The sequence below is a fragment of the Neomonachus schauinslandi genome, chromosome 4 (genome assembly GCF_002201575.2).
Source record: "Neomonachus schauinslandi chromosome 4, ASM220157v2, whole genome shotgun sequence".
NCBI lineage: Eukaryota > Metazoa > Chordata > Mammalia > Carnivora > Phocidae > Neomonachus > Neomonachus schauinslandi.
In genome coordinates this window covers 141389639-141416728 of record NC_058406.1, presented here as the reverse complement: position 1 = coordinate 141416728, position 27090 = coordinate 141389639, and the positions used below count along the sequence as shown (strand labels likewise).

The following is a 27090-nucleotide window of genomic DNA, read 5'->3' as shown; positions in this document are numbered from 1 at the left end:
TCTCCTCCAAGGAGCGTTAGCATCTTATGTAGGGCTATTTGGTACAGATTTCTTTTCTCTATCATACCAAAAATGATCAGACTCTGAGAATTCTGTGGTGTCAACAGCTTAAAACTAAGTAGTTCGTGTAAGACAAAAACAAACTCGGGGCGCCTGGGTGGCTCAGTTGGTTAAGCGACTGCCTTCAGCTCAGGTCATGATCCTGGAGTCCCGGGATCGAGTCCCACATCGGGCTCCCTGCTCAGCGGGGAGTCTGCTTCTCCCTCTGACCCTCCTCCCTCTCATGCTCTCTGTCTCTCATTGTCTCTCTCGCAAATAAATAAAATCTTAAAAAAAAAAAAAAAGACAAAAACAAACTCAAGAGACTATACTCTCTCGGTGTTTAAGATTATTTAAGCAAGTATTTGTTTTTCCCTGCAGTTTTTGAGTATTGGATGTAAAGATGCACTGTGGATCAAATTAATACTTTAGGTTTTGTTTTTTATATCCACGTAGAGTATGATTGTCCACAGCAGTTTTAATAAAAAATGTTATTGATGGCTTGCTGGTTTCATACTCTTAACATGACACTGACATGCTTGATTTTCCACTGTTTTGTGGAAAGATGCATTGCAAGTTTCCATTGAGAATTATTGTTGGTTAATTCTTGATGATGTCAAAGATATCTTAATTAACAAATAACAATGATATTAAGAATGGTAAACTCAAGGTGACCCATAATCTCAGTGCCAGTTATCAGACAAAAACAAACTTTGACTATAAAATGGTAGGTCCCATAGATTTTCTGATATTTTTTAATTAAAAAGAATTATTCACTTCTCAATCATTTAGAAAAAATTGACTTTCATGATAAGTGGCATAATATAAAAGAGATCTTGAAGAAAAATCACAATTTATTTTTTTATTATTCCAACTTATTTGTTTTAAAGGGTAATGCATAAATCAATATGTATTTTTATAACATGCTATTTTTTCATTATCCATTTAAAATTTATATATTTTATAGTCTCTTTATTTGTGTAGTTTTCTCTTTGCTGACACCATAAACGATGTGGTGGCCAGTAGCTTAGCACCCATGAGTAACCTAGCAACAAGTCAGCTCTCTAACAAGTAAGAAATAAATGCAAACAAAGTGTTATGGGAAAAAGAGTTCAATTTCAGAATATTAGTGCATGTATATTGTTAAGTATCAAGATGAACTCTTCTAATTTGGGGGAAATTGCATTACAATATAGGTATTGAATTTTCTAGTAAGTAATACATTGCCAGTGAAATCTTGTCTCCTTCATTCAGAAAACAAATGGAGTCTATTTCAGACTGCAGCACTGTTGACTAGGTAACTCTGAACATACGTGTCTTCCCTGGAAGCCTATTCATTACAGATTAGATGAGAGGAGTGTCTTGACATGTTTTCACCAAGTGGTAGGTGAATTTACTAGATGGAGTTTCGAAAGTAAACCTTCCTGACAGTGAGGTGTTGTTGATCTCTTAAACAGTTTTAGAATAAATGTTTTATTTTATTTTCAAAGGGTTGTGCTTAGAGTTCTAAGCTTTTGGGGGCATCATTTTCTTGGAAATACTACAAATGAATCCACCTTGTCTTTTCACACATTAAGACTTTGGTATATTTAATATCAGTCTCTTTTGGTGAAATTTAATTTATATAATTACTGTTTGTTTTCACTGAGAAAATAGCTCTCCTCTGTGTTAGTGGTCAGGTCATAGCGGAAGTATATCAGGTATCGGGGAAAAGCTGTAGCTTCATAGAATCATCATTTGTATGATGAATAGACCCAGGTGGCAAGGGAAATACATACTGGTGAATACCTTCCACTAAAAAGCACAGCTTCTATTCTCTGTGACAGGCAGAATTACTTGGCCTTTCTCAATTTGACAGGCAGTTCACTGCACTTCAAGAAATCTTAGTGCCCCATGGAAGATTGAGGTAAGGGACAGAAGGATGGGATATGAGCTGAACATATGATTGTGCATTTAAAATGAATGCATAGAATTGTAGAACTGGAAAGCATCTGCTCTCTGGTGAAAATTTTTTTTCCCCAAATACCCTGAGTTTTAGGTTACTTTGAAATTCTGACCTTAAATGACTGAATTGTTGCTATAATCACAATTGGGATGTGAGCTCAACTCAGACATCTTTCTCTCACTATCCACACAGGATCTCCCTTCTCTGGGGAAGAGGAGAATAAAAATCATGAGATCCTTAAAGAGAGACCCAAACATACTTAGCAAGATAGTCTGATTCGTCTATATATGAGAATTTTGGTCACTTACATTATTTGGATTGAAGTGAGTCACCTTAAATAAATGGAAGACTATTCTTTACATGAGAAACACTTACCTACCCTTGAAGACATCTAACTACAATTGAATAGATCAATCACATGAAATTTATACTCAAAATGTCATGACAGAATAATATGGTCTGTATTGTTGATGCTACTCATGATGACAACAGCCCTTGGTTAGTTCTTCAGGAAAGTGACATTTTAGATGTGATATATGCACATTAACTACCCCTTCCAGCATAGATGTCTCATTGGGGTTATTGTTGAAAAGGTATCATCCCTTATTTGGGGAAGTTGAGTTCCTAAAGGGCAGGGGTCATATTTTATTTGTTATCTTACCCAGTATTGAGTATAGTTCCTTATAAACAATAAGCTTGCAACAAATGACTAACCTTTTTCTTTTCAGTTAGTTTTTGTAGGTGTGCTAGAAAGATCCACAACGATCCCCAAAATTATATTAAACTACAGAATGTATGTTAAAAAGAGAAAACACTTAAATAATATATGCCCTTGTAGAGGAAATAAAGTTTAAAGATCCACTAGTTACTGTAAAGTTATTGTTCAGTTTTGAGGTCGGTCTAAAAGGAACTGTCCTTATTGCAGGTTTGGTTACAAAAGTACGGCTACCTTCCACCAACTGACCCCAGAATGTCGGTGCTGCGCTCCGCAGAGACCATGCAGGCCGCCTTAGCTGCCATGCAGCAGTTCTACGGCATTAACATGACAGGAAAAGTGGACAGAAACACAATTGAGTAAGTAGTGGGCATCCACGATCTTTCTTTTTGTGGTCCTTGAGCTGAAAAAGTTTAAGTGAATTCCGCCAACCATGAGTGGAGCAATTTGTCTCCTGTCCCTTTCCTTTGGAATTTAACCTCTTTCAACCCTACTCCACTAGGATGTCAGGTCTGTCAGAGTCAAATTTACTCACTTGATTTTAGCGGCACTTTTTCAAAATGGGGGGGAGAAGGAACAATGAGAGTCAGAGTAAATGGCTGAAGCTATTTTAGGAAGAGCTACGTCAGTGATGTGTTGGAGCTGGCTTGTTCTGCTGGTGCGGACATATTGGGCACGTTTCTTCCCTGTTAAGTGACATGATATCAGTAGCTTGAAATTGGCCAGAGTAGAAATATTGACACTAAGGAAAATGGGAAACAATACAAACCAGGGCTCTTTCTGGGGGGGGAAGGGTATTAGAGAGTCAGCTAACAGTTTAGTAGCCTCCTATTTGTGGTAATTTTCTACATGAGTTAAATCAAGGAGAGGTTCCTGCAAGTCTCTCCTTCCAGTTTTTTATTAGCAAATGGCTTGTTTTGACTCTTTAATAATATTTGTGATTTTATGGATTGATTCATCAATCATTTGTTCATTTATTTATTCAACCAGTAACTCATTACTGGGCATTGCATCTGTGAAAGAGGCATATAACAGATCAGAAAACAGAGTCTCTTCTTCAGAGGAACTTCAAGTTAACTGTGTAGCTAGACATAATCACAAATTATTTTACCACAGGTACGCTGTAGGTTCTGTAACATTATGAAACAGCATTATTGTTTTTGGACAGCAAAGGAGGACGTGATTAATTCTGTCAGTGCAGGGAAGAATCATCTGTGTTTATTGAGTCCTTGATACTCACAAAGTAAATCTACTTCATCATTTAATATGATCATCATACATCAACCCTCCACAGTAGGGAAGACAAGGATATATTTTTCTCTCTACACTGTCAAATAAAGAAACTAAAAGTCAAAGGCTAAGTGAAGTCCAGAGTAGTTGCAGAATCCAGACCTTTTGGTGTTTAGTCAAAGAACTTTCTACTGTACCATGTTGTGAACCTCAAGAAATGACACATTTATTTTTCTTTTTAAACCTTGAATACCTGAAATTACTTGACTCAGGTATATATAATTTTTACATATTAAACTAACTTAAATATAATTTAAATACTATATTTTGCCTTCTAATACTTACAGCATGGTATTAGTCATACTGTTCCTATTTCATCAAGACAGGACGAGTACCTAATAAAAGGCTTGAAGATTAAACGTCAAAGCAGTTTTGAAAAATAAATATAATTACCTCTCCTACCATTTTTAAGAGATACATAAATACTAACTTTGGTATACCATTTGGGAAAATAGAACCAAGAATGAATATAATGCATTTTGCAAGAATGAGAAACTTGTTATTAATATTGGGACTAGGACTTGGATATTTTGAATCTGCTGCCCTCTATTCGTTGCAATTCTCTGTTAATAGTGTCCTAAATAAATACAGTTTTAAATTCATTTTAATTACAATTATAAATTAATTTTAAAGATAGCTTATTAAGTTAATAAGCAAACCCAACAAGTCCTACATTTTGTTGCTGCATATAGTACAGAATTCCATTTAAATCATACTTTTAATCGCAACATTTTACAGAGTGCTCTGAACAGCTTTTATGCTCCCTAGTGCAGAGCTGTTATCTTCTGATTGACTTTCTTGGACCGTATGACACAGTTTTTAAAAATACAATAAATTGAGAGCTTGGGAAACAAATTCCTTTGAATCTGCTTATTACCAGCTATTAAAATTCAGAAAGCAGAGTTCTATAGACGGTGGCATCTGTGTTTCCTGTCCATTTTGAGAGCTCCTGCTGGCCATTGGAAGGACTCAAGATGGATAGGTTTGATTTCCCAAGATAGCTGGAAAAAGGTCTTTGTCAGGAGATGATGGGAGAGGAATGTGCGCAGGATTTATTTAGGCCGCTTATGTGGAAAGGGTCTGAACAGTTTTTAGTTGTTCTCTGGCAGGACCATGTCAAATGCAGAGGTGCAGAAAAAGACCCTGTGTCCTATTCTGCCACACAGTGGCTCAGATTCCAGCCCAGGAGAAATGATTGTGTCAGTGTGTAGGAGTTAAAGTAGCATTTCTGTGAGTTATAGCATTGTAGAGAGAAGAGCAGCTGTATAGGACCCTTTAATTTAAAACCAACCAGTGTTTTGATCTGTTTTCTTTAACCAAACTTTGTTCTAATTCAGTTTTTTTTTTCCTTTCCTTTCTTCTTCCTCTTTTCTAACTGGAAATGCTTCTTTTCCTTTACATACACTGTTATTCTTAGATGAGCCCACTAAAGCCCGGTTCAACCCTCTTCGGCCCTTCCTAGATTGCCCTGCTTCTTCTGTCCCCTAAGGCACCCACGTTGTCACTCACACTAGAAGCCCTGTGGCTTCACTGGCCTGCTGTCTGGGTTTTTCCACTGATGTATCCCCAGTCTTAAGGTGGTGTTACGCAGGGTACTCAGCTCAAATAGTGTCCTGTTTTTGGAAGTATAATCCCCATAATCATGCTACTTAAGGAATTGTCTGTGCTTTTGTAATCCCAAATGAATGTGTCGTAACAATCCATGCTGAAGTTGTACTCTATTATTTTACATAGTCAAATTATAAAGTATGAATTTTTATCTAAACCTTATCACATAAAATATGGACTACAATTATAGACCTAAAATTACTCCTCAGTATTAAAATAATGTCTTAAGATTCATTTTCATATGCTGCTATAAACTCTTATCTAATTGTAGGCTCTTGTCAAGATCAGTTGTTTTTAAATTAAATAATTATGTCCTCCTTTGTCAGACAGACATTTGATGCATTCAGTCTGTAATTTTGGGTAATTAAAAGTAATGATGCAGTTGTGGTGATCCCTATATTATGTTGAAGAAATTAACCATTTTCCAGCAACAAATTTAGGTATTACCTTAAATGGCTTACTATATTGCTTTCATATCAGTTAGCACTGGTGTTGGAGAGATAGTAATGCATACTTATCCCCCTACCCTAAAACGAGCTCATTATCATATCTTGCAATGGTTCTTCAAAATTATGGGTTGCTTAGCTAATTTTTATAAGCAAGCTTACTTAAATTCCTTAATAAGTGAAGCAATTTATGTTGTGCATGAAAAAGGATTATTTTAGCATGGAGGGAAAAAGATAGCAAGGCAATAATGAAAATGAGTCTAATGTGTTTTTACAATATTAATGGTAGGTATTTTAAAATTTTAATTCATCTTTTATGTGTGCATATTATCATGCATTGAAGCATGCTTGATGAGATATCATTTTTAAGGTGATCTTTCTTTTTTATCTCCCTCCATATATGTGTGTATACATATACACACATACATGTATACACACATGAATATGCAAATATACACATGTATTCATACATATGTAGGATGATCTGAGTAATTCTGCTTAATTTATTTAATTTATCTTAATTAAAATTAATTTAAGACTGAATGTGTAGCTTTTTCAAATAATTATTATGAAACCACAGTGGTATTTGAATTCTCCTAATTTGAGAATTGAAATATTTATTTAGCTATATCAAGAACCATAAGCTTCGGGGCTTAATTTTCAATAGGTTTCGTGATTTTCAGTCATTTGTCTAAATTATCGAGTTAAGACTCTTTTTCAATATAGGTATAAAAGATAAGTTCATCAGTAATTAAATTTCTTTTTACTTCTGATTATAGCAATGGGACTGAAACACTATAGGATTACATTATAGGATGGATCAATCCTTATTTTGGTAACTATGGAAGGATGGCTGATAGCTAAATCAGCCTCATTCCCCTTCTGGAAGGTGAAAGGTGAAAGCTTAAATGAGAGCTGACACTAACTGAGCTTTTTCTTCACATTGTGCATCATGGAGGCTTATTACATCTATTCTCTGTGATCAGGCTTTCAAGTACACTAACTGCAGTTTCAGCTTTGTGAATAACCTGTGTCCATGCAAGTAGTTCATGAGTTGATCGAAAAAAGAAACTCTGGACCAGAGTGAGCTGTCAGCCTAATGTCAACATTTTGAGCACTAAGTTAATTCACTTTTAGAAAATCTTCTTCACGACTCTTGCACTTGGCTCTATGAGTACAAACAAAACCGAAGGATTTTTAAAGTCATAAAAATTAGCATTTTTAAAACTTTGTAAAATGATCTTTTGGGGACAACTATAAATAGTAGATATTACTCTTACCTTCCATTAGAACATGGAAAAGTCTGGAGGATAGAAACCTCTTAATTATGCAGATGAACATTTTCTTACATTACTAATCATAAGGCATAAGATATAATTTTGTGAGTTATTTTTTTTTTCTCGCGGTAAAGGTAGGCATATGAACCCAGAGCCACTGTGTGGTACCACTCCAACTCCAGGGGGCACCGTTTCGATTGTACGCATTTTATTGAAATGCTGTCTTCCTTCAGCCCCACTACTGGGGCACCAGGTGTGTAGACTCAACCTGAAGGCTTCCTTTACAGTCATGCGATGAGAGGCCTGATATGTTTGACTCGAATACCCAACTCTTTAAAAAAAAAGTTACTGAAACCAACGGACACTGTTTCATACATAGTGGCTCTAATTACTGCAGATTTGTTTAGAAGTTTGTGGCTGCTTTATTCACATAAAACAGGATTGTGTCTCTGGTGCTATCTGTTTTATGAAAACACCAGGCTATCCCTGTTTTAAATAACAAGGGATGTTAACACATAGGTCAAGGTGACCTGAAACATGCTAATACCAGTATGTTGCTATTGTTGCAGCTTCTACTACGAGTCCAGCTGCTTCCTGATGTTTGTAAAATAATAATAATTATTATAAATTAATAACCATAGCAGGTGCTATTTGCCAGGCACTGTGCTAAGTGTTTCACGTGACTTAACTAATTTAATCCTCACATTAATTCAATAATATTCTCACTTCCACTTTGTACATGAGGAAACGGAGAAATAGAAAGAAACAATAGTCAGACCAATGTCCCAGGGCTCGAGAGGTGGTGGAGGTGGGGCTGGAGCCCTAGCAGTCTGGCTCTAGGATCCCTGCTCCTAACGTTTACAATGTCACTCCTGTCAAGAACACTGATCTCAGATGTTTTTCCTTTCTCAGTTCAGGTAATTTAAGGAAACCATTAATGCTCTGCCCAGCTAATCTGAAAATGCCATGGGTTCTAAACAATTAAATCAATACTGAATATCAGTATTGCATTTATGCAAACGGAGGGAGTGCCGTGATTTACACCTTGAAAGTACAAAATGACTTTCTTGTAGCTCCCTCCCACCGCCAGTGCCGGTTCCCACGTCTTTGTTTGCTTTGGCATGTCAACTTAAAATTCTTAGCAAATGAGTCAGTAATGAAGCACATGTATATGAGCTGCTGTGTATTGACACACAGAAAAATAAGTATGTTTTAGCAATGGAACTTTCACAAAAGAAGCACTGCTTGAAAATAGCCCGCACACATGCACACACACACATTCTCTTTAACCCATGTTTCTTTCAGGTGATACGGTTGTTACCTGAGGTGAAACAATCAATCAATTCTACTTGTACATGGAGAGTTTTGCACTCTCGTGTACAAGTATATATGGGTTTTATCAAATTCGTATATGAATGCAACTAATATATGGTGTATGATAACGAAATAAATCCCAGGGTCAGACTCTACCTGAATAACAATATTAACATGCCAACTTTACCTTTAGTATTAGACATTTAATTCATTGATGAGTCCTGTTAAACACTAATCATTTTTATCCACCAAGAACTTCAAAAATTGTAGTAGAAAGAACTTGACTCCTTATGAAATTAAAGAATGATTTAAATGTTTCGAGTCACATAAAAGGCCCAAAGGCCAATTTAGCTCAGATACCATGTGTCATATTCAGTGGCATGATGTGCTTCTATCATATTTTGGGGATTTTGCATAATTTGATAAATAATTTCTGCTAATATATCTATGCCAGAATATTTGGATATAAATATTGGCGAAGTTAACATAGAGTGTTCTCAACTCGACCAACCCTTATTAAGAGTTTTTTGCATTAAATTACTGATCGATATTAGATTATTCCTGTTCTTATGTTTATTTCTTACACTGAAGTCATCTGCTTTATGATTTAGTTTTACATAAAAATGTCTACACGGTGTCCATGCAATAAGCATTTGTTCAAGGCACACACCTGGGAAGAGTTACAAAGTCTTCAAGAAACGTGGACAGTAAGGGGGATCAGCATGTACAAAAGAGACATGCAGACTCAATTCATTTGCTTCATTTTCTTATTGAAGACTTCTCTGGGCATAGGCCCCATTATTCCTGGCTCTCTGCCGTGACTCAGGCCAGTGGAAGACAGAGACACAAATCGGAACACATAGTATAATTCGTGCCGTGTTGGGATGGTAAACTGTTGAATAATGAAGGATGTTTAGGATTCTCAGTGTGAAAAAAGAGGAAGTTATGCCAGACAGAGGTTACTGCATACAAAGGCAGAAAGAGGTTTAGTTCTGTAGGAACCTGAGTGGATCTTAGAAAATAGAGGGGGGTGGCAGGGGATCCTCCTTAAGTAAGCCTGAGTCAGATTCTTTCTATATAAGCATTTTCATGCCCAGAATATATAGAGAACACATCTGTGTTCTGGAAAGATTTGTCTTTAGGAATGAGAAGGACGGCATTAGTGAGAGAGAGAAGAGAAATTTTGGAGGCAAAAAGACTGCATCCTGCTTGATTAGATGTGAGGAAAGAGCAGTGGAGAATATTACCTGGGTATCTAACTTAGGCATTAGAAGGATGTTAAGACTCTTGGCTGAAATAAAGCATCAGAGGAATTGTTACAAATCTGGGTAGGAAAATCAAAAATTTTTTACATGTAAATTAGAAATAATGACAGGGTATCTTGACAAAGGTATGACAGCATTTAAGCCATTATATAGTAATTTTTTTTAATCATGCATGTCTTGCCTATAGACTGTGAACTCAAAAAGGGCTTCTTGCCTTGTTTATCTTTCCAGTCACAATTTTTGTTATATCTCTTAACATGTTATAAAAGCTGAAAAATATTACAAGATGAATGAATAAGGATTTATTGAGTAAATAAACAAAGAAGTTGGAACATAAGAAAAAATACAAATTTAATGGGCAAAAGCCTAAGAAATACATAAAGAATTCAGTAGAGATATCTTTCAGCATAAGAATCTAATACTCATCCATATAAACCCTATCCTTTGGAAGATGCAGTGCTTCATTGGAAAAATTTTTACTAGATCCAACATATGCATGACTTAAAATGGAAATTTATATTAATAAATTTAATTTCCTTTTCAATTGCTGCCTTCCTCTTTTAATTTTATTGATTATTAAAATAATTTTAGACAGTATGTCCTCATTAGCAATACATTTTATCCTGATAATAGGTAACTGCATTTTGTCAAATTTCATCCCACTATCCATTTCCAAATTATTTCTCTTCCCAGAATGCTAACTTAAATATTTTTCTTAGCAAAATGTAAGTGTAACTACTTCCCACACTTAGTAAATTTATTATTTTTAATAATTATATATTATTTATTCTCTTAGTGCTTTTAATGAAATAAATAAGCATAAAAACCTGCCTTAGGAATATTACAATTTTTGCTGAGAATATAATTAATGAAATACTCATATGTAAAAGACACTTAAATCATAATAACCTCTCCAATGCTTAATATTTGCTAGTTAAATCTGTATCTGTATCTTACAGTATGTAATAACAATTAATGATTTTTCATTTAAAAAATACAAAGTGTCCCTATCCACTTATTCATTGAATATCTCTTATATTCCGGGGGTTGTACAAGGTGGATAGTATATATATATATATACACCTTGTATATAGTATATAGACATATAGATCTTAGTATATAGATCCCCTGCCATTAGTATATAGATCCCCTTGGCTCTCTGCCATGACTCAGGCCAGTGGAAGACAGAGACACAAATCGGAACACATAGTATAATCCGTGCTGTGTTGGGATGGTAAACTGTTGAATAATGAACAAGTATTTGAGTGTTTACAGTCTAGTGAAATATCTCTCAAATGAAGTGATTGAGGAATGCCCTTGAAGTATTAGTTAAAGATAGGAGATCTCCATTCTCAACTTTATAGAATTCAATTCCGTAGGACCATATAGTCTCCTAGGAGTTGGGAGACTTTAATAAAGGGACAGCAATTTTTCTGAAGTCAATGCATTATAAACTAGGATAGAATTTTTTAAGTTTGATAACCGCAACGTCTACATTGTCTGTCTACAGGCAGAATAAAAAGAGAAATTTTTTCAGTACTTATGGTAAAAGTGTCATCTTTCTTAAAAAACAAAAGTCATGATTTCATTGTTGTATGAGGTTATTATTGTTTATAAGAGCTAATTAGCTGATTTATCCATGTAACATGTAAACTGTTTCTTTCATTTTCACAAAATGGACATCTTTAGATAGTCATCTCTATAGTCAACTCTCTATAGTCAATTATTTTCCATTTAAAGAGTATAGAAATTATAAAGTATCTGATGAAATACAGCAAAAATTGATTCTTTTCTCATTTCTACTTGCTGAAGCATATAGCACCATGAAGATTTTGCATTAGCTTTGTAATTGTTAAATTAAATGTGCTAATGAATGGTAAAGCCATTTTATGAGTCACCATAGAAGCACTACTCAAAATCATGAAAATCTTTCTTCTTAGATAAGAAGCAAGACTACATCGAAAACAGGACATTTGACCAATGAGACTGTAGAAAAGAAGTTCCATGACTGTAGTTGTATAAGTATTAAAAATTAATCAAAAAACAGCATGTCATTTTCCTAATATAATTATGTTAAACCTTATTTGTGTGATGCTAACACCTCATATCCAGAAAAAAAAAATTAAGCATTGAATTTGGTTATTAATTACTGATTTAAAACAAATGGTTCTTACTTGTAAGTTGGGGTAATGATCAAAGTGAAAAGAAGAAAAAAAATGGAGAAAGGCAAATGTTATTTAAATAATTTACTTCTATGTAAGCTAGAAGAGAGAATAGAATATACCCTCTCAAATCCTGAAATTTAAGATCATGTAACAGATTTTAAAAATTGTTGAATGTTAAACCTGGAAGAGACCTTAGTGAAAATTTATTTTTAAAAGTCTCTTTTTATGAATGAGACTAGGAATTAGTGACTTGCCCAAGGTCACAAATCTTGTTAAAAACAGATTCTAGTTAGAAGCGTAAGAGGACCTCAGTCTACAGCAAGCTCAAAATGAATTAGAGGAAGAAAAAATATCTAAAAGACCTGAGTTTGAAACCACTGATTCTTGATCATTCAGGGACAAAATATGCTTTCTACTTAGATTTAAATTGCAAGGAAATTGACAACTTTCTTCTTTATGTTTTCCCATTTTCATAATCACTGTCATAGATTACCTTCTCAATTGATTTCCTTTTGAAATTCATGATTAGGGTTGTTGGTAAATAACTGGAAAATACTGCTTTTTGCAGCTGGATGAAGAAGCCTCGATGTGGTGTACCTGACCAGACAAGAGGTAGCTCCAAATTTAATGTTCGTCGAAAGCGATATGCATTAACAGGACAGAAGTGGCAACACAAACACATCACTTACAGGTATAAGAACTGATGATGAATTGCTGTTTTCTCCATTTTTCACCACTATTTATTTTGACATTTTGTTTGACATCTTATGCACATTGACTACATGGTAACATATAGTTACACAATATATATAATGTTAACGTAGGGAACTGAGAACTGCCATTGAGAAGAGAATAAATTGCCTATTGGAGGCCTTTTAAATATTTCTTAAATACTTGGTCTCATTTGTAAACTGTACCTTCAAGCTTCTTGAAAGAATACCAAATCCTGAGGGACTCTGAGATGAGTATTGTAACACGTTACGTTCTTTATTTTTTTTAAGATTTTATTTATTTACTTGAAAGAGAGAGAGTGTGAGAGAGCATGAGAGGGAGAGAACACATTCAGGGGGCAGGGGCAGAGGGAGAAGCAGGCTCCCTGCTGAGCAGGGAGCCCAATGTAGGACGCGAACCCAGGACCCTGAGATCAAACACTTAGCCAACTGAGCCACCCAGGTGCCCCATTACATTCTTTAATAAGGATTCATAATCTAAAAGTAATCAAATAATAAAGTTTATAAATAATTGTCATCTAAACAAAATGTCTTTGGATCTACTATTAATTAACTTTTAGTATCAACTCAAGTCATTTTACTTTCTATCTTATTGGCAGCAATGCAGATAGATCATTGTTTCTTATTTTGTCTTCAGTGAAGGATGCCAAAGGGATGCCAATGTCTTCCAACCTGGAGGGACATTTGCTGCTATTGGAGATGTTCCTATTTATTCATTAATTCATTGAACAACTGTGTATTGAGTCTCAATTTGAACAAAAACAGTTCTAGGCACTGGGGATATAGAAATAAATAAAACATGGAGATTCTGTTTGTCCTCTTGGAATTTACAGTTATGTGGTTAAGCTGAAGAATCATATAAATGTGATGACTGTTATGAAAGGGGAGGAACAAGATGCAAGAGAAATGTAAAACAGGGCCATCCAACCCACTCTAGAAAACCAGGGAAAGGCTTCCTGAAGAAATGACCTTTCAGCCAAGACTCACAGAAAGAGAAAGCATGTGTTAGACCAAAGGGCAAGGGAAGGGGCAGGGCACATCAGGGGAAGGGTAAGATGTCAGGAATACATGAATAAAAGACATTTATAATTCTCATTCTTTGTATAACTAACCCTTCACATATGCTTAAGGATAAAATTTAAAACTCAATATATAGATTTTCTACCAATATATCTGGTTTGTGCCATTTGAACTTATTTTAGTTATTTTGAGAACACTTTTCCTTTTTTTTAAATAAAGATTTTATTTATTTATTTGACAGAGAGAGACACAGTGAGAGAAGGAACACAAGCAGGGGGAGTGGGAGAGGGAGAAGCAGGCTCCCCACCGAGCAGGGAACCCCAACGTGGGGCTCCATCCCAGGACCCTGGGAGCGTGACCTGAGCCGAAGGCAGACGCTTAATGACTGAGCCACCCAGGCTCCCCTTGAGAACACTTTTCAGTGTTGTTTTATATTCTTAAGCTAATCCTCCCAGATAGCATGCTCCTAGATTTTTTATGCAACTCATTTCAGTTATTTCTGCAGATAAGAAAAATCAAGGAGGAAGCAGTCTTAAGCCAAGCCCATGTAGTGAATGTGAAGTGTTGGAAGAATGCCTTAAAGAACAACAACAAAATACCTGCTACCTCTAAGTCTGTTCAGCAACATTGCACAGCTACTTATAGTTGTAAGGAAATAAAAGATATAAGGACTTGTAAAGAAATAACACTATCATTAGTAAGTTTATATCATTTTCTATATAGAAAACACAGAATAAACTCTAGATAATTTTCAGAAATAATAAAAGAATATGGCCAACTTTTTAAAAAAATAATACATTTCATGTTTTAGGTTTAGGTAATACAATTTTAGGTATACAGAAAAGTTAAGCAGATAATACAAGTAGTTCCCATATATCACATCCCCCCACCACATATACACACTCATAGTTTCTCCTATTAAGATCTTGCATTAGTGTGATCCATTTGTTAAAATTGCTGAGCCACTGTTGCTATATTATTCCTAACTAAAGTCCATGATGACAGTAGGGTTCATAGTTCTCCTAGTCTGTGGCTTGTCTGCTACAGAGCTGAAGTTTTAATTTTAATAAAGTCCAACCTATCAATTATTTTCTTCCTTTATAGTGCTTTTGGTGTTATATCAAAAAAATCATTTCCAAATCTGAGGTCACTTAGTTTTTCTTCTATGTCAACTTCATATCATATCACCTGAAAAAAAGGAGTATTTTTTCCTTCCCAATGTGTTTATCTTTTATTTTCTTTTCTTGTCTTATTACATAAGGGAGAGCTGTCAGTAAAATGTTGAATAGGAGTGTTGAAGGCAAACATTGCCTTTTTCCCAATCTTTAGGAGAAAAGCATCTAGTTCCTCACTATTAAGTATGATATAGGCTGTAGGCTTCTTTCTAGATGTTTATCAAGTTGAGGAGGTTCACCCTATTCCTAGTTTGCTGAAAGTTTTTATTATAAATGTTGGATTTTATGAAATGCTTTTTCTGTACCTATTCATATGATCATATGATCATATGATTTTTCTTCTTTAGCCTTTTAATGTGTTGGATTACATTAATTGATTTTCAGTTGAACCAGCCTCTCATGCCTAGGGTAAATCCTACTTTGTCATGGTGAATCATTTTTTTTATACATTGTTGGATTTGACTTGCTAATTTTTTGTTGAGGATTTTTACGTGTATGTTCATGAGTGATATTGATATGTGGTTTTTCTTTCTTTTAAAGTCTTTATCTGGGTTAGGTAGGAGAGTAATGCTAGCCTCATGGGATGGGTTAGAAAGTGTTCCCTTTACTTCAGTTTTCTGGAAGAGATTGTAGAGAATTGGTATGATTTGTAACTGAAATGTTTAGTAACCCAATGCAACTATTTGGGCCTGGTTCTTTTTTCTTTGACAGTTACTAATTTTTAATTAAATCTATTTAATAGATATAGTCCTGTTCAGATTATCTATTTCTCTTTGTGTAGGTTTTTACAGATTGTGTTTTTCAAAGGAGTTGGTCCATTAAATCTGTATTAGTCTGCTCAGGCTGCCATCACAAAATATCACAGCCTGGGTAACTTAAACAACAGAAATTTAATTTTCCCAGTTCCAGAGGCTACAAGTCCAAGATTAACATGCTGTCAGGGTTGGTTTTGGTGAGATTTCTCCTTCTGGCTTGTAGATGGCCGCCTTCTCATTGTGTCCACCTCTTACCTTTCCTCTATGCATGTGTGGAGAGAGAGATTTCTGCTGGGGTTTTTTTTTTCCTCTTCTTATAGTCATACCAAATTAGGACCCCCCACCCTTATGACTTCATTTAACCTTATTTACTTTCCTTAAAGGCCCTATTTCCAAATATAGTTTCATTGGGGGTTGGGACTTCAATTTACTTATGCCAGAGAAAACCTTATAGATCATTGGGGAAAAGGACGGGCTCTTTTACTTACTAAGTTCTTCTGTAGTAATTAGTTATCCATATAGAAAACAATGAAATTAGATTCTTACCCCATAACATATAAAAAGTAATAAGTATTAATTAGACTAATTTGTATAATCAACTTTAGAAGTACAAAACACACAGCTCTGCATGTTGATATTTATTGTTTTCGTTTCAGATAGTGTCTTTTTTCTGGCCTGATTTCCAGACTTAACGGTGTACCCTGTTTAGTGTCTCTGCGTACTAGGTACTGACTACACCATTCATTTAAGAAAGAAAGAAAGAAAGAAACTGTTAAGAGCCATTATGTTCAGAACTAATCATAATTCCATTGAAGCTCTGTCCCTATACTGACAATTGTCTCAGCGAGTTTTGAATACTCAAATAATTAGGTGTCTATCCCTGTAAGCTTCCAGGTTATTGATAAACACATCATGTGGTTAAGAGTCCTATTTTGGAGTAAGAAAGATCTGGATTTGAATCCTGGCTCCGATACTTGCTACCTGTAAGACCAGGATCAAGTTACTTAATCTTCTAAGGCTCATTTTCCCTGTGTGAAAAGTGAGTATTGTAACACTACCTACCTCATAAAGCCTAGGAGGTAGTTAAGTCAGGTCATGGTGGGGGAACCCCCCAGAAACAAACAAAATAGCTCAGCACAGTGCTTGAAACATAGTGCTTAGTAAATGCCAACTATCATCTTAACTTGTTTTAATTTATGAGACAATTAATGGAAATTGTTGAGAATATTCTAACAGAATTATAGAAAATTGAGGGTGAGAACTAAGGATATTAAATTTTAAAGTTAGTGTATGTAAAGTGTTAAAAACTTGCCCTGTGTAAAATAAGTACTATATAAGCCTTTGCTGCTACTTTTATTACTATATTTAGAAAAACAAAAACAAAATACTACATTTCAGCTAAAAAAAAAATTACTCGTTAAAAGGATAGCAGAAATGTGCCATTACAGAATGAAGCCATGAGTTAGAGTGGGGGTGGTTGAATCTAGGTTTTATTTGATGGCAAACTCATTATGAGCCAACGGTACAGTGTGGCTAAATAAGAACTAAAATGAACAGCTTAGATTGATAGAAAGCAGAGTGTCCAAAGCAGTGATGATGGCAATTTTTTCTCTTTGCTTTGTTGGCCAAGCTTTACCTGATGTTTCCTTTTCTCTTTGGTCTACCACATTTCCAACAACTTCTTGGCAAATTAAAGTGCACCTCTAAAAAAGAAATCAAAATGCTAAGAGATCTTACAAACAGTCTGCATGAGAAAGGGCTCAATATTAGAGCCAAGGATTCTCAATATGATGGAAAAAATATTTAAAGGAGAAATTTTCAGTTATTCTCAAATACTTAACAGCTTTCAGAAGAACCTAATATTTTGAGCTTTTGGAAAATTAAATCATTCACCCTACAAGTCTTCATTGTTGGAAGCATATAAACCAAGCAATTTATTCACTTGTCAAGGAAATTAGAGACCATTTGTGGAATGGTTGGAAAGTTAGACTATATAATTTTAAAATCTCTTCCTATCTTTAAAATGTGGAATTGGAAGGAACCTTGCATAATGACTCCGTTTCGAGGGAATGTCTAGGCTCCCATGCTTTCCACTTTAATGACCTCGGTGCTTGATGCCTAGGAATGGGAACTTCTGAGGTTGTACCAGAAGAATCATTTAAGTAGTTAGGGGTATATATAACTTCGGCTGATACATAATTTACATGCTGGTAATAATTATAGTATAAATACAGGTGGCCATTCATCTCTTAATTGAATCTTTATGATCAATTTTTCTTTTAGCAAATTTTGCTTCGTGGGTAATCAATGTTGTACATTCAATAAATGGTTATTGAACAGCATTATGTGACAGCACTGGCAATAGATAGATGAGTTAAGCAAGGCCCCCACTCTCATAGAAAATATAGTCGAATGTGGGAGACAGGTGTGTTTAAGTGAATAATTACAAAATCGTATACTGTATTGTTACTTCGGACCTTACAGGAACTTCATTACATCAGAGACCATATCCATTTTATGTTCCCTAGAACCTAGCAGAGTGCTGCTGTGTATTATGCCCTAATTAAATAGCTGTTGGATAAATTAATGAATTCTTTGTAGGCTTTGGTTAAGCTTTATGCAAAATAATAATAGGAATGTAATGAGTAAGCTCATTGTTTAGCAAATATATCTTTATTTCCCATTTATTAAATATTGTGTAAAATAAGCTTAGCCTAAATTCTTTTTCTTTATAAAATCGAAATTCCAAAATAATATTTTATGTAGTAAGTGTCCCATGGAATATGTACTTAAACTGCCTGATGCATCTGTTTTTTAAACTGGATTATATTAACAAGTATTCATAATATATTAATTAATGTGATAATAGTATGTTATATTATGTTACATTAATTGGTATTGATTTTCCTAGTAAATTCTCCTTTAACTAACCTTGATTTTAAATGAATGTTTGTGTGACTCCTGAGGATACACACCAGAAGTTATTATTTTACTTTCATAATATATGCAGAGTTGGGATGCTTGGGTGGCTCAATTGGTTAAATGTCTGCCTTCAGCTCAGGTCATGTCCCAGGATCCTAGGATTGAGTTTCGCATCAGGCTCGACTGATGCTGGACTGGGAGCCCGCTTCTCCCTCTGCCTGCCACTCCCCCTGCTTGTGCTCTCTCTCTCTCTGACAAATAAATAAATAAAAATCTTAAAAAACATAATATATGCAGAGAAAAGAAACCTAGAAGTTGCTGAGGAATAATCAGTTCCTCCCCAGAAGCTTTTCTTATTCTCTAAAACCAGTTAGGTCACTGAATTTGATGATCCTGTTGACTTCACATAGAATTCAGGTTGTGTGTCCAGAGGATACACGGCAGGTAGTAAAACAGACTATTTAAATAAAACACAAAATAATATGTACTTTAGTCTGCCTTACCTGGAAAACTAGCATCTTGTGAAATCGTGAAATATTTAATATAAGCTTTTTTAGAGAAAGAGACTCCATATTCAATCTCTATTCTCTGACCATTTCTTGTACAAAAAAAAAAAAAGTGAAGCCACATCCACCATACAAACATAATATGAATGAAAATATATTAGTCTATTTAGTTCTCTCTTGATAGAATATTATAATACATTCTGGATATGGATCTGAAAATAACTTACCTATATATTTTATTATTTTTACTCTATTATACTCTTAGCAATTGTCTACTTCCCCAGTTACAGTAAATTCCATTTCGTTGCCAATCATTTTTCACAAAATGTAAGTATGCGTTTCTGGACAACTAATTTTTGTCTGTTGAATTTAGTATTTATCCTTGACCATACCAAAATAATTTTGACACAAGTATATATACAACTTCTGGATCTTAACTAGATGCTGAAGTATTAGGTTTGTTTGTTTTTTTACTTCCTGTAAAATTAGAGATAAAACATTACACTAACTTTGAAAAAGATTTATCACTCTGTCAAAATTTAAAGAGCAAATAATCATTATTAATATATAGAGTTGTTATTAAATAAATTACTATGGATCCAGTGATGTTAAAACTAGAGGATCCTGACTTTACATGGTAATACTAGGCACTGGGTAATATTTACTATGTCACTCGAGTAACTTATTAGAGTTTACTTCATTTGAAAGGACAAAACCTATTGCAATGGCCTTGTTTCACATTTACTGTAACATCTGTTCAAATGAACAAATGTTTGATATTTTTACATTTTACATTCCTCTATTTTACAGAACTAATGAAGCAAAATAATTCCTCCAGTGTCATCAATAAAGAGAACACATACATATTTCAGTAGAGTTTTGTTAATAAAGGTCTCATTCCCTCAAAATTTACTATTTCTCTGAATGTCAAATTCTTACCCTTTTAAAAATTATCCTAGAAGTAGTGTAGTAAACTTCTCACTTATCATTGTGAGATTTATATGTTTTTACTGAGAATAATAAGGCAGAGTATAAGCTTCTTTTAACCTTTAATACACAATACAAATGCCAAAATATTTAGGTTTTTTTCTTACTTTCATATTAGGGATAAAATGCTCTAACTTTGGAAAAGATTTATTACTCTCTGAAAACGTTAAAAAGGAAATACTCCATGATTAATATGTAGAATTGTTATTAAATGAATCGGTATGGATTCAGTGCAGTTAAAGCTAGGGAATCCTGACTTTACATAGTTATCTTGTAAGTCAATTGACATACCTTTCCCTCACTACCAATTGTTCCGATGAATAAAGAGGTTGAAAAATTTCCACTTGATCAGCTTTATTATGTAGGGTTGTATAAGGCATGGTCATTAATGAATTAATGATAACATTAATTTTTTTAGGTAAAAGTTTCAAAATTTAGCAACATGGAGGTTTAAAAGAATCAGTGAAATGGCATAATGAAAAAACCTGATAAAGTCTTCGAAAAATGAAATCAATTGTCTTATTAGAATGAAAAGTATGTTCACTCTAAGTACTCTGTTTACAGAAAAGCAAAGTAAAAACATTTTTTTTTAAAGATTTTATTTATCTGTTTGACAGAGACACAGGGAGAGAGTGAGCACAAGCAGGGGGAGTGGAAGAGGGAGAAGCAGGCTCCCCGTGGAGCCGGGAGCCTGATGCGGGGCCCATCCCAGGACCCCAGGATCCTGACCTGAGCCGAAGGCAGACGCTTCACTGACTGAGCCACCCAGGCACCCCAAAACATTTTAAAATTAAATTAGTTCTATTAAGTTTTTGAAACATAACCTTCATTTTATTCATTTTATAGCATTTTTTGTTTTGCAAATATATATATTAATAATTTTGGGCATCATGTGTTAGAACTACTAAGAATAACAGTCCTATTATTCTTTATATCACATATCTCTGTTGCCCTTATTATTTCAATTATTAGTAAATACAAAATACATTTTAATGGCATAAAAATTCCTAAATGTATTTGTACTTCATTCAGAACTCTAACTCGGAAGTACACTTGTGTGTCTTTTAAAGATTTGTTTATTTGAGAGAGAGAGAGAGCGCGCGCGCGTGAGAGAGCGCAGTGGGGAGGAGCAGAAAGAGACAAAGAGAAAGTCTTAAGCAGACTCTGTTCTGAGTGAGGAGCCCCAGGTGGGGCTTGATCTCATGACCCTGAGATCAGGACCCTGAGATCATGACCTGAGCTGAAAAGGGTTGGAAGCTTAACCGACTGCGCCACCCCGGCACCCATTATGTGTCTTGTATTTACTAATGACATTACAAATGTTGTGGTTAAGTATATTTTGGAAGTTAATCAAGCTTGGCTTTGAAAAACACGGTGATGTATTTACAATATGATACTCTACATTTTTTTTTTAAGATTTTATTTATTTGAGAGAGAGAAAATGAGAGCAGGGGCAGGGGGTGGAGCAGAGGGAGGAGCTGAAGGAGAGGGACAAGCAGACTCTGTGCGGAGCATGGAGCCGGACATGGGGCTTGATCCCACGACCCTGAGATCATGACCTGAGCTCAAATCAAGAGTCTGATGCTTAACCAACTGAGCCACCCAGGCGCCCCCCCCATTTATTATTCTTTATTATGTAGCTTCATTTTTCTCAGAACCATTATGTACTTATATACATATCATACTAATGATTTTTTCTTTTGTAAGATTATCTTTTATTTCAAAACGAAATAAATTCTTCATTACACATTGAATACAACACCAATTCCCATTAACGATACCCTCAGAATATACACTGAAATGGTCTAATTCTTCATATCTCCATGACTACCACTCTGGGACATGTCTCTGTCTTCTCTTGCTTGGACTTCCAAAATGTTTCGTTGCTTCCATGCTTGTCTGCTTATTCATTTTTCATCAGAAACAGTGATCTTTGTAAACTAGAATAATACCAAAATACTCTCTGCTTAAAACTCTCCAGTGGTTTCCTTTCACAGAATATAACTCGCTTCCTGCCCATTCTCTTTAATCTCAAACCACTGTCCTGAGTGTTCATTTTACACCATTTCCCTGAGCACTCCCATTCTTTGAACTGGCCAAATGTGTGTGGGCTGCTCACTGTTCCTTCTGGCTAGAAACTCATGCTAGCTAAGCATGTGCAGCTCCTTTTGTCACTGAAATCCCATTTATCATCTACTCACCTTACCTCCTCACCCTTCACTTGTTGCCATCTGTATTTATCTTTTTGATGTTGTTGGGTTTTTGTGTATCTCTTATCACTAAAATATGTAAGGTTTACAAGAGCAGAGTCTTATTCACAGCTGTATCTCTTAGACTCCTAGAGCAGTGGCCTTTATGTAGTACGTTCTTTCAAATAATGTGTCATAAAAACACTTCCCCACTAATGAGGGTCTTCCTGTAGGGTGGGAGTAAAATAGAAGACTACTAGGAAAACTAATTTAGACGAAATTCAAAGTTACAACATTAATCTGAATGCTCTTCAGCCATCAGACAGGAAATTTAGAGATTAACAAGCCAGACAGAAGCATCACCGGATGTCTCATTATAGAAATTTACCCTTTCTCAAAATAGAGTTCAGAGCATCACGCTGAAAGGACATGAAATTAAAACAAACAAGTAAAACAACAATAACAAAATACTGTATAACGTTCTCCTTGAACAGGCTTGAATTATTTTACTCTGTCCAACATCCTTTGGCTCAGCTCAGAAAATATGGTGTCTTCCTTGGCACCTCCTTTTCTCTCACAGCCTTAGTCCAGCCATCAGTACATCTTGGCAGGTGTATCCTCAAAATTTATCCAAAATTCATCTACTTCTCCAAATCTGTACTGGTAGTGCCCTGGCCCCCACTGTCATCTCTCACCTAAAGTTTTGCAAGAGTTCCCAGTGGGTCTGCCTGTTTCAACTCTTGCTTCACTTCAATCTATTTTCCACATAATGCATAGTCTTTTGTTTAAAAAGTGTAAGTCCAGTATTACTTAGCTCATTATGCTCCAGTTCTGCCCCTCCCACTTAGAACAAAAGCCAAACTCTTTACAGTGGCCAAAATCTTTGATTTTATGCTACCTTTCTGGCCTCATATCCAGCTGTGGCCACCTCACCATTCTTGGAACTCGCTAAGCATGTCTCCAACTTCAAGACCTTTCACTTGTCATTTCTCCTTCCTGGAACACTCCCTGCCCCCACTCCATTTCCACCTGGTTTGCTTCTTCATTTTCTTTATATACAATGAATGACATTTACCATCAAATAATCAATGTATATACATATTAGAAAATAGTGACAACCTTCTTTTAGATGTGTTGGTCTAGCGTAGATAATGGATTCCTGAGTCAGAATGTTTAAGTTGAAAAACCAGCTCTACCACTTTAAATTTTCTCTTAAGTTTTCTACTGTAAAATGCTTGCCTGGCTCATAGTAAATGCTCAGTTAACACCATTATTATTATTTTGGTATGATACCTGCCTAATATTTGTAATTATTGAGACATAGCTACAAGTGGGCTAAAAATATAATTTGCATATTATTTTTCCACGGGAAAGTATATCTGAAATTTTTTCTATGCTGCTAAATAGCCTTAAATGGCAAAAAATAATTTTGAGTCCTACTTATATTATAACATGTAATAGAGACACCATAACTTAACTACTACTCCATCATTTTAAGTTGTTTAGCTTTCATTTCTTTTATTACTGCTTTGCAATAAATATTCACCTGAATATTATACCTTCTTTTATGTATTAAGATTTTTTTAGTATAAATATATGGATTCATGGATGTAAGATTGTTGGTCGAAGTAGCCATTTGATATTAGCCTCAAGAAAAGTAAACTAGGGCGCCTGGGTGGCTCAGTTGGTTAAGCGACTGCCTTCGGCTCAGGTCATGATCCTGGAGTCCCAGGATCGAGTCCCGCATCGGGCACCCTGCTCAGCAGGGAGTCTGCTTCTCCCTCTAACCCTCTTCCCTTTCATGCTCTCTCTCATTCTCTCTCTCAAATAAATAAAATCTTTAAAAAAAAAAAAAAGAAAAGTAAACTAAATAAATAATGTCCAAGTCACTTCTTTAATTTCATATAATTTTAAATTTTTGTATTAAAAAGCCATTCACTCACATTGCTTTTTATAACTAGAAAGAATTAAGTATATCATAAGAAAACAATAGAACATAAGAAACTATAATTAATTAACCTTTTCTTTAAAAACTAAGAAATAACTTTGTGTCTGCTGAATTGGTGTTCATAGATAAAGAATAACACAACGACATTGTTTGGAAGTAACATGTGTGCACACAGTGATGTGCCCCTAAAAGTAAGGATAACAAGAAAGAAACTGAATTTTTAATTTCAGCTCGAGACTGTTGCACCTGTTTGATCATTTGGCAAAGCTACCTTTCTGTTGTTCAGGAGGCAAAGTGACTGATTGATCCAGTTTACCCTACTGTTAACCCATTCTGCAGAGAACTTCTATTTATAGCCTGCCAGATGAATACTATACTGCTGAGAATTAAATAACCCCAGTGTAGTGAAACCTAGCTATAAAGATATGAGGCATTGATTAATTTCTTTCCTATTTAATATAAGGCTGTTTTTACAGTATTTTACTCAACTGAATAGATCAAAATCTGTAAAAAGCCAATCTGTAATAAGTCAGATTGTATATTAAAAAGCCATACTTATTATTCTCTTCTCTAAATTTCAGTATAAAGAACGTAACTCCTAAAGTAGGAGACCCTGAAACCCGCAAAGCTATTCGCCGTGCCTTTGATGTGTGGCAGAATGTAACTCCTCTGACATTTGAAGAAGTTCCTTACAGCGAATTGGAAAATGGCAAACGCGATGTGGATATAACCATCATTTTCGCATCTGGTTTTCATGGAGATAGTTCTCCCTTTGATGGAGAGGGAGGGTTTTTGGCACATGCCTATTTCCCTGGACCAGGAATTGGGGGAGATACTCATTTTGACTCAGATGAGCCATGGACACTAGGAAATCCTAATCATGATGGTAAGTGCATTGCATAGCTTTTTTCATTGCAAATAGTTGTTTTTATTTTTATTTTTGGAATGCCCAAGTGATTTAGTGATTTAAAAACTTTCAAGGTGCTGATTCTAAATTTGTTTTTAAAATGATAAAACATGATATGAGGCTTTTTGATAACATTTTAAAACAAGAATTTGTATGGGTCAGTGGACGTTACTAGTTTTTTGTGTGGTCTGTTGCCTAGAGATTAGAACTTTACACTGTGTTCTGTAAATAAAGTGAATTTTGTTTTCTATAAAATGTCACTTAAAAGACTTCATAGTATTTTAAGTCATGGAACATGCTTAAGGAAATTCTGCTATTTTTCTACACTATATTGCAGTGTTTCCACTTAAAACTTAACCTGATTGATATTTGTGGTGTAGCTTCTGCCATCTTTCCTGTTCTTTTCTATTATCACTTTTCTAGTTTGTAAAATTTTGCTCCTTTCATCCATTTTCTTGGTCTCCCAATATGATATGACTACATAATTTATTATTTTTATATTATATCTTTATTTTTATCAAAAAACCACTTTTGCAAATCTGTTCCAACAAATCTGTCAGATTTTTAATCTTCTGATATGCAAAAATAAATTTAAAATAACTCAATAACTAAAAGAATAGTTACTTCATATAAGAAGCATGTGTTTCTTCCTAGATAACAATCCATACTTCAATTTTATGTTTAAAAAGTGTTCACATAATTATAGGATCCTAGAGTTAGAAGATTCCTAAGCACCCACCTCTTGCAATTCTTGTAATCAAGACTTAAATATTTTTCTTCCTCAGCACAGTAGAATTTTGTTGAAAATACAGCATGCATTGTTTTAGTGACAGCTAATCAGCTAATAAACCTCTTAATTCCTCCTTAATGAGTTAAACCCAGCCATCAAATTAAGCTTTGTTAGTTCATCAGAAAGTTTAGTTAGCGGGATTAGTGTAATAGCCTTGCATTTTGAGAATGCACAGCGTTCAAACATATTATGGGTAGAATGAAGTAAGTTGAGTTAAATTTAAAATAACACCAATTTCCAAAAAAAGAAAATATAATAAATACCTGTTCCTGTTTTCCAAAAGAAAATAAAACATCTAGTATTCAATAAAACGGCCTTTTGCATTGTTATTAATAGGTATTTTGAGGGCGCCTGGGTGGCTCAGTTGGTTAAGCGACTGCCTTCGGCTCAGGTCATGATCCTGGAGTCCTGGGATCGAGTCCCGCATCGGGCTCCCTGCTCGGTGGGGAGTCTGCTTCTCCCTCTGACCCTCCCCCCTCTCATGTGCTCTCTCTCTCTCTCTCTCATTCTCTCTCTCAAATAAATAAATAAAAAATCTTAAAAAAAAATAGGTATATTGATTATGAAATTATGACTTCATTTTTAAGAACTGATTTGGAGACAAATGGCAAGTATATTGAGAGATTTCACTATATAGTAGTGTAATGAAAGCCAAAAACTTTGAAGTTGAGCAGGCTGCATTCAATTCCTGGCTAACTGATCATAGCTCAAGAAGCCTCTACCATGCTGTGTGCTTATTTTCACTCTGTATGTTGTATTGCAGGGCTGGGACATTGCAAGTAGACATGCTTTCTATGCAGGAATGTTTAACCTACTGTATGCCTGAGCATCCAATAATAAAATATCTGCAACGTGATAGTAGGCTCACACTGGTTTGATACATAAGTCATTTAAAATTAAATGTGTTTATCTTATTTTTTAATTTTTTTTTTGTTAAGTGGGCTCCACACCCAATGTGGGGCTCAAACTCATGACCTTGAGATCAAGACCTGAGCTGAGATCAAGAGTCGGGTGCTCAAGCGATGAGCTACCCAGGCGCCCCTGTCTTATTTTTATCAAAATTACACAGGCATTCTAATGAAATAGTTCAGACATC

The 27090-nt window shown here is 35.0% G+C and overlaps 1 protein-coding gene across 1 annotated transcript in view; it reads left to right on the top strand.

The window, feature by feature from the left end:
- The window catches only part of MMP16 (matrix metallopeptidase 16), a 272184-nt gene that overhangs the window by 138147 nt on the left and 106947 nt on the right, over positions 1–27090 (top strand). Inside the window, exons 2-4 of the mRNA XM_021688358.1 lie at positions 2910–3058; positions 12633–12755; positions 24879–25183. Of these exons, the coding sequence (XP_021544033.1) occupies positions 2910–3058; positions 12633–12755; positions 24879–25183 (577 nt within the window). The remainder of the gene's footprint in view (positions 1–2909; positions 3059–12632; positions 12756–24878; positions 25184–27090) is intronic.